Source organism: Podarcis raffonei, chromosome 3 (genome assembly GCF_027172205.1).
Source record: "Podarcis raffonei isolate rPodRaf1 chromosome 3, rPodRaf1.pri, whole genome shotgun sequence".
Lineage (NCBI taxonomy): Eukaryota > Metazoa > Chordata > Lepidosauria > Squamata > Lacertidae > Podarcis > Podarcis raffonei.
In genome coordinates, this window is record NC_070604.1 from 93,717,479 (window position 1) to 93,725,942 (window position 8,464).

At 44.3% G+C, this 8,464-nt stretch overlaps 1 protein-coding gene across 2 annotated transcripts in view; it reads right to left on the reverse strand.

The window, feature by feature from the left end:
- CNIH3 (cornichon family AMPA receptor auxiliary protein 3) overlaps positions 1-7,845 on the reverse strand; it is a 57,049-nt gene extending 49,204 nt beyond the window's left edge. For both annotated transcript variants that reach the window (XM_053383061.1, XM_053383060.1), the window contains exon 1: positions 6,803-7,845. In XM_053383061.1, the coding sequence (XP_053239036.1) occupies positions 6,803-6,883 (81 nt within the window). In that variant the 5' untranslated portion in view covers positions 6,884-7,845. The remainder of the gene's footprint in view (positions 1-6,802) is intronic.
- Between the last annotated feature and the right edge of the window lie 619 nt (positions 7,846-8,464).

Sequence of the window (8,464 nt, forward strand, 5' to 3'; positions counted from 1 at the left end):
AACTGCTGAAGAACAAGAGAGAGCACAGCACTGACTCTCCCACATTTAATTAACCATTTAACCACAATTTTCTTCCTTCAGATGTATGTTTTATGCATTGTATTATGTTCCTCCCTCCCCATATTGGCTTGTATTATAGACATCCTGGTTAAAGTGAAGAGGGTTTTTCTCTTTTATTCTTTATTGCAAAACATATTTGACTCAATGAGTTTCAAAGTATATAGCAATTTAAAAATTATTTGTGTTAAGAGGTTATCTGAGCTACCACTGAAAAGCACTAGTGAAAACAGTTGCATGGCAACATACTTTAAAAACAGTTTAATATCTAAGAAGTCAGCAAAGAGAACTGAAAAGAATGGTGTGCACTTTAGCTGAAGTAAAACATACTTTACTGTGCTCAATTGCAGCTCATGTGAGATTTTTAAAAATCCGTTTTAAAACATATTTTTGTTAGCTAGACACAATTGAAAATTTAGCAGTAGAAAGAAACTGAAAGGATCAATCTGGTTGCATCGATTTAGGCAATCATATTTTCAGTTCCTTTCATCTTTGGTATTGATTAAGGGCTAAGAAGCTGTGCCCCTCAGCAGCTTCCCCGTGGCTGATTTCACATGGTGGTGTTAACCTTGAAGTGGAGATAAGAGGTACCTTTAAAAATAGGTGTCAACTAAGGCTTTTGCACTAAAGGCATTCTTTGGACTATTGAACTTGCACTGGTCCTGATCATTTCTGCTTCTTGTGCTGGGGACAGCTTTGGGACATTTAGGCAGTTTGAATCTGTGCACCCAGTGCTCAAAAAACCCCTTTGGCTAGAAGACCCCTTTAAAAAGTATTTTAAAATAGTGCATTGTATTAGCAAGTGCAATACACAGAGATATGTACAACTCTCCACGTGAGAAGCAGGAACAGAGGGTACCGGAGGTCTTGCAGAATGAAGTCCAGAATGATTCCAACTGCAAATAAGGACAGGAAGTAGCACATTTGTTTTCCATTTCACACCTCTCATATTTCCTGCGAAAACTTTTTAACAAGTCCTAGCTAAACAGATGATCAAATCTGAAAAAGAACAGTTTTTGAAGATGATCTATGTTTTTGCAAGAGAGATCAGCTCACACATTGGGTTGTTGTTGTTGTTGTTTTAAATGTACACAGTGTTTTAGAGAGGGACATGTGACTGAAGTGGAGATCAAGGCAGGTGAGTGCCTAGTGGTAAGAGCACAGCCTTCCAGAGAGATAGCCTTACAGTTCTCTTTCAGCTTCTCCACCCCCGGTGTCTATCTCCGTGGTGCTGAGTGCCTCTTCTTTTCCGTTGCCTCCTACTTTCATCTCCACAGATACTGTTGTGGTGGCATTTGCAAGCAGGCAGTTGTTATAGTTACTTGCTTAATTGCAAAGAAAACCTCAGTGGCTGAGGGAGTCAGAGCTCTCTTGCCCTTCAAATTCCCTGAGCTGCTTTGACAGGGAGGGAATTAAGTGGGTGTGTAAGTGTGTCTTTTATATCCTCATCTTTTAAAGGTGAAAGTGCTGAAAGATATGTGAAAATCAGTGTCAATGCATTTTAGAAAATGTGGACAAGACAAATCTCAACTTGGGGAAAAGATGATCAGAATGTAATGTGTTATTTTACATCTGAATAACACTAAAAACTTGTCAGGTAGTGTTTTATTGAGAAAAATCTGTAATAGTGTTGGATAGCACCAAAACTGTAGTGTTTATGGAGCTTTGGTTCTAACTTGGACCCTTTTGCCTAAAAGTGATGAAGAATGTATGAAGTATTGTTACTGAGCACTGCAGTCTGGAATCCCTGGACATAGGGTGTGGGAGAAATTACTCCTTGATTACAAATATCTAATGGGCTGTCACATGGAAGATGGAGCAAGCTTGTTTTTTTCTGCTCTGGAGGGTAGAACCCAAACCAATGGCTTCAGCTTATGAGAAAGGAGATTCTGACTCAGAATCAGGAAGAAGTTTCTGATGGTAAGAGCTATTTGACAGTGGAATGGATTCCCTAGGGAGGTGGTGGACTCTCTTTCCTTGGAGGTTTTTAAGCAGAGTTGGATGGCCATCTGTCTTCTGCATTGCAGGGAGTTGGGCTAGATGACGCTTGAAGTCCCTTCCAACTCTACATTTCTACAATTCTATATCTCATACATACAATCCTCCTAACAGATAGTGTTCCTAATGGTATAGAATGCAGTCTATACATAGAAGAGACACACAGCAGCAGCAGACTTTTGTCTGGCATGATATGGGCATTTCACTGACACATGTTGCTGTGGATATCTAATGACAACAAAGATGTACATTCAGCATCTAGGAGGCATGGACTATTTCATCCAGTCCAGACACCAAAGCTTTTGCATAGCTACTATATCTGTATTTACGATGTAAATAAAAATACGCCAGGCCCATGGGGTCATGAAGAGTCGGACATGACTAAACGACTAAACAACAACAAATAAAAATACATTAAAATGTAAAATATGAGTATATTCTTCTCTAGGTTGAGCTAAAGACAAACACTAGTCAATCTTCTACATGAATACTAATATTTGATTGTGCTGCTTTTGCCAACCAAGCCAACAACAGCTCATACTTATCAGAATCTTCTACCTTTGTCAAAATTCTCTTAACACAGGTACCCTGGTTTCTTGGGGCATAGTGTCTGACAACCAAGACACAATAAACTCTTATATGAAAGAATACACAGGTCCTAAGCAGAGTGTATTAAACTTAACTACCAATATGTTCTCTGTGTATCACAGGGGCAGCTAGCATGGTGCCCTCCAGATGTTGCTGGACTCAGCTCCCATCAGCCCCAGCAAGCATGACCAACTAGCAGGGGTGCAGTCCAACATGTTGAGGGCCCTATGTTATCTACCCCAATCTAGCACACAAGAAGGAAAATAGCAAGCAGCCAACTGCCAAATCAGGAAAATAGCTGACCACTCCCATTAAAAAAACCTAGAACAAGTACGGAATGCCATGGTTTCCTCACTAACACAAACATGCACTTTCTCACTCCATAAACTCCATGACAAGCATTTTCGCATAAGCCACTTACCAAATGGAACCAGAATTTCCCATAAAATTGAGTCATAAAGAGATTTCACTTGAGCCAGGGTTCATCAAAGTGTAGCACCAGAACCTTACTTAAATGCTGTGGCACAATCCTGTAAATGTGAACAACACTTGACCATGTGTGGAAATATCAACACCAACTGACCATGTGCAGATTGCCTCATGAGTAAATAACTACAATCCATATCAAAGCAATTAGAGAGGCATTGTGGGGTCACAATTCAGACCAATAACTAAATAAAATAACATTGTCCATGTTGTTTTATTAACCCCAATGGATATTACTTTGCTTTTTTTGTTGTTCAATGATTCATTCAGTACTGCAAATGACAGCAATGTGCCAGGCAATCACAGGACAGACTTCCATTCACTATGGTGAATGTGATGATATCCTCTGCTGATCAGGAGAAGCCAATAGCTTTCCTTGGAGCTGTAGGAGTAGGCAGGGATCAGCCCAACACATATGCAGTGATTCCTTCCCCCTCCCCAGCTTCAAGGTAGGAAGGAAGGCCAGAGGACTTATTTTATCTATCTATTTATTTATCTATCTATTTATTTATTTATTCGTTCATTCATTCATTGCAACATTTATAACCCACACTTTCCTTCTCAAGCAGGTATGTTCAAAGTAGCTAACCAAAGCAACTTTGGGATTTGCGTTGCCAATGAAGCAGCTAAATCAACAACCTGGCTATTCTTTCCTGTGCCAAACAGAGGGGAGCAGGGGACTGTCCTTTAAGAGGTGCAATGCACGGTTAATGACCAGGGGAGGGTAAGGGCTTAACAGCCACATCTTTGGCTACCAATGCCAGCCAAACCTGTAGAGCTCTGTATGAGTGACTAATATACTAAGTGTATTGAGAGAAATATATATTTAGAAGTGCTATTTTTAAAAAGCATCTCATCTTATTTATGATAAATAGATAGCTGTTTAGATAGGAGATTCTGATGGGCAAGAATTTCTGGTGACCAATCAAAAACAGTACTTCCATCAAATGTTGATACCTGTGTCTTTAGATAACAGACTCTGAGGGCCCAACCTGACAAGACTTTAGAGTTCTGTGATTCGATCTTCCATCTCTTTTTAATTTATTCCAAAAGAAGCCAGGGGGGATTAGATCAGGATGACAGTGTTGAGGGATGGGACTTAATCCTCCTGCCCATCATTTCGCTCATCTAAATTCCCCCCTCCAGCTGATACTTCCCTCATTAGGGCTGCTGTTGAAAGAAATTAAAAGAGACAAGAGATGCAATTATGGATCTCCAAGGACTCATCTACTTCATCCCTTATAGGCAAGAGGATATTCTGAAGGCCTGGACCTCAAGAACAGCATCCCATCAAAAGGTGGCATCTATGCATCTGTGCTTTCAGGTAGAAGATTCCCAAGAGCAAATTTCTGATTACCTGACCATCAAGAACAACATGTTTTGAATATGTACATAGCTATGTTTTCAGATGGTGGATAAGGGTTTCTGATGTCCTGGTTGTCAAAACAAGCACCCTAACAAATTTGGGTCCTTACATTCAGGAAATATTATGCATCCCCACCCCTGGATTTGAGAAGGTGGTACTTATCCGAGTGAATCTGCTTGATAAAGATAACTATTTCCCAAAACATTTTTTAAAAATCTAATTTAACTACCCATGAATCAGCTATATAAAAATATGGTTTTCCAGATGGAGGAGCAGGCTGAAAACCAGTCTGAACAAAACATACCTTGTCTAATTTTGTTTTGTTACCCATTGAACACTTATATCTAGTTTTTCTGAATCTTGTCTAGCGTATCCATCTGACTATAGCACACTCTGGCACAGAGATGGAGCTGCAGGTGATATCAAGTGAAGATTGCTAATGAATACTACTAGTATCTGATGCTTGGTACAACAAGAGGAAAGCCCATGTTGTGGGTGGAAATTTCAAGGAGGAGGAATGTAGCATTTATTATTTGCTACGTTCATATCTGACCCTTCTTCCAAGGAACAAGGATAACATATGCAGCTCTCTTCTTTTCCCCATATTATCATCACATATACCCTGTGAAATATGATAGGCTGAGAGATAGTGGATTGCCCAAGGTCACCTAGTGAACTTCATGGCTTGGTGGAGATTCGAACCAGATCTCCACAGTCCTAGTCCCTAACTACACTACAATGGCTCTCCTGACTTGATCATCATAAAATCCTATCAGTAAGGCAATCTGACAAGCTTGTTTCCCCGACCTTCCCTCCACACACCTCCTTTCAAATGTGTGACATATTTTGTGGACTGCTCCTGACTTTCTACCAAGTAGCTGAGTAACTTGTCTGGCAAAGTATACAACTTTTTAGCCACTGGGAAAAGCCGAACTCGTGAGGCAGGGGCTGAAAATAAACCTGATAAATGTGTCGTTCACAAATAAGATCACTTAATTTGTCTACACCTGATTAGTGACAATAAGTGTTCAGATTCAAATAATGAAGGTGGGGTGCAACAAGGTTACACCTGGTAGTTACACTGACACACATCAGCCACATTCGCTGTCAGCCGTACTTCTAGCACCAGTGTGAAGGACGTGCATATACATACAGGTCCTCTCCGTACAAATCGGAATTGTAACTGGCCAGGATTCCCATTCACATATGATATCTATGGGCATATATCTGTGCAAATGCAAGTCGCCTTCATACTGACTCAGTGAACACCCATTAGGGCAAGGGTTATTATTATATTTATTTATATCCCGCCTTTTTCCTGGATCTGGACCCAGTGGTCTGTGAGCATCATTCAGGTGGTCCATGGCATGTCTGTATTAAATATTCACATTGACTTTAATTGTATCTTAATTGCTTCTTTTATTTCTTATATTGTATATCATGCAGTATCTAGCATAGCACATTACAATTGCTACAGCAGGCAGAAAAATCATTAAGTGGTCCGCCAAGACCATCACCAATGTTCAAGTGGTCTGGGAGTGGGGGACATGCTTAGGAACCGCACTGCATTTGGGGATGCAGCTAGCCTGTGTAATTCCACTACCCCTTGCATCCAGTCCCTGGACATGGGAGGCAGGGGCTTCTGTATACCCCTGACAACCAGCATCTGGATGTGTCAGTTGTCTCCGTTGAAAAGCATTGCCCACAAGGTGATGTTAAAAGCTGTAGCCTTTGCTCTCCCAGATGTTCCAGTCATGAAGGGATAAGCATGTCTTGCACAAACCAGCCTTCTTCTGGAAATTTTTGGACTACAACTTCCATCGCCCCTGGCCATCGGCAACATTGGCCGGGGCTGACGGGAGATGGGATTTCCAGATGTTGGAAGGCACCAGGTTGACACAAGTGTGAACTATCTATGAGGAACAAGAATAAGGCTTGCATGTGCAGCATACCTTCAAGACTCAACTGGAGCACATTTTCGTCCCTCGAAGAACTCTGGGCACTGTAGTTCGCTAAGGGTTGCTGGGAACTGAAACTGTGTGAAGGGTGAACCGCAATGCCCTGAATTCTTTGAGGGGAAGAATTCATAGCTGTCAACGTTTCCCATTTTTTAAGGGAAATTCCCTTATTCCGAATAAGATTCCTCGCAAGAAAAGGGGAAAGTTGACAGCTATGGAAGAATTTGCTTCGAATATAAGGTTGTTTAAAGAGAAGAGGTGACTGGAAATGGTGGAAAGTAGAATTTGTGTGTGAGAGAGAGAGAGAAAGAGAGAGTAGGAGGAGAATTTGCGGGAAAGAGCTACTCACGTGCCAAATAGCGAAGAAGATGAGGGCCGCACACAGGACCAAGGAGAGCATGTAGCAAAAGGCAGCAAACGTGAAGGCCATGGCGGGAGCAAGAGGAGCCTGGTGGGACTGGCGCGCATGCACTCAGCCCGGGCAGGAAGCACCTCCTCAGGAACTCGAGGCGGGAAGAGCTCCTTCCTCTCGAGAGGCCGCCACAAGCTCACTTCAGAAAACTCCCACCCTACGCGGGAAACCAGCCCCTCAGCAGGCATCCAGGAGGGGAGCAGCTTTTGAAGCCTTCAGGACCGCCACTCTGGCTGGAAAAAGCTCGCCGGCTCCCGGGAAGGCGGAGAGCGCAAGTGCCCCGTTCTCTCTCACACAAACTCGAGTCAAAGTGGGCTAGGCGGAAAAGTCATTCCGGATGAAGAGAAGGTGCCGAAAAAAGGAGGTCCGGCAAGCGGCGAGCACCCCGGGGATCCCAAGCCCAAGTTCCCGGCGCACCCCGGAAAGTGCCATGGCTAGTGGAGGGGGATTTCTTCGGAGCTCCGCGTTTCGCTGCGCCCATAAAAGAAAGGATCTAGACAGAAAGGGAGCGGGATGGAAGCCTCCCTCGATCTTGGGTCTCGCGCTATGGAGATGGGTTTTTCTTTCTCTCTCTTTCTGCCTGGAAGCGGCTCTGTGGCGGGGAAGCAACGCGCCTGGGGCTCCTTCGCTTCTTCTCCTCCTTCAGCAGGAGTTCCTTTGTTCCTCAGACCCGCGGCGAAGATTCAGTCGCATCCCCGCCGCCTTCTCTCCATAGTCGACGGGGGTGGAAGAGCCCTCCTTCCCTTAGCCGGTTGCAGCAGCTGCTTGTCTTGAAGGGGGGAATAAAGAGAGTCCACCTGCTGCTGCTTCTGGATACAAGGATCTTGGACTCTCTCACACAAACACACACTCATACATACGGATCGCGCTCCTGCCTCGCACCTCCAGCAGCACAAACGAGCCGGCGAGGAGGGGACTTTCTGTGGGCTCCTCCCGCATCGCAGCTTCCTCCTCGCTTTCCCCCTCCAACTTGTGCACGCACTCCCGAGTTGTCGAAAGCCCCGAGGAAACCACGTGGCCGCCCAGGCAAGTCCTCTTTCTGGTCGCCTCCCGGTGCCCCACTGCTGATCTATGCCCAGCTGACCTCGTGGTGGTGGTGGGCAGTGCCAAATCGCCTTCGCCGTCCATAGAGCTGTGGCTGAAAAGCCCACATTTCCCACCCACGCAACTCACCCCAGGCTTCATTTGAGAAAGGTCGCATGGGGGGGTGGACACATTGCAACTTCAAAGCCCATGAGAACACCGAGAGAAAATCTGTGGTCCTGCAAATGTTGTTGGGACTACAGTTCTCGCCATCCAGAACCACTGGCCATGCCGGCAGGGGCTGGTGGGAGTTGAGGGGAATGTGGCAGCTCAGCGGTTCTGCTTTGCCTGCAAAAGCCCCAGATTCAATCCCAGCATCTCCAAGTAGGACTGGGAAAGATTCTATGTCTCAAATCTGGGAGAGCTGCTGCCAGTCAGTGTAGGCAATACTGAGCTAGGTGGTGCAATAGCCTCATTCAATTATAAGGTAGCTTTTATCTGGAGAGCTAAAGGTTGCCCCATCTCCCCTCCACTGCAAAGTGTTGGGACTGGGGGAATCGGGAAAGGCAACTAGAT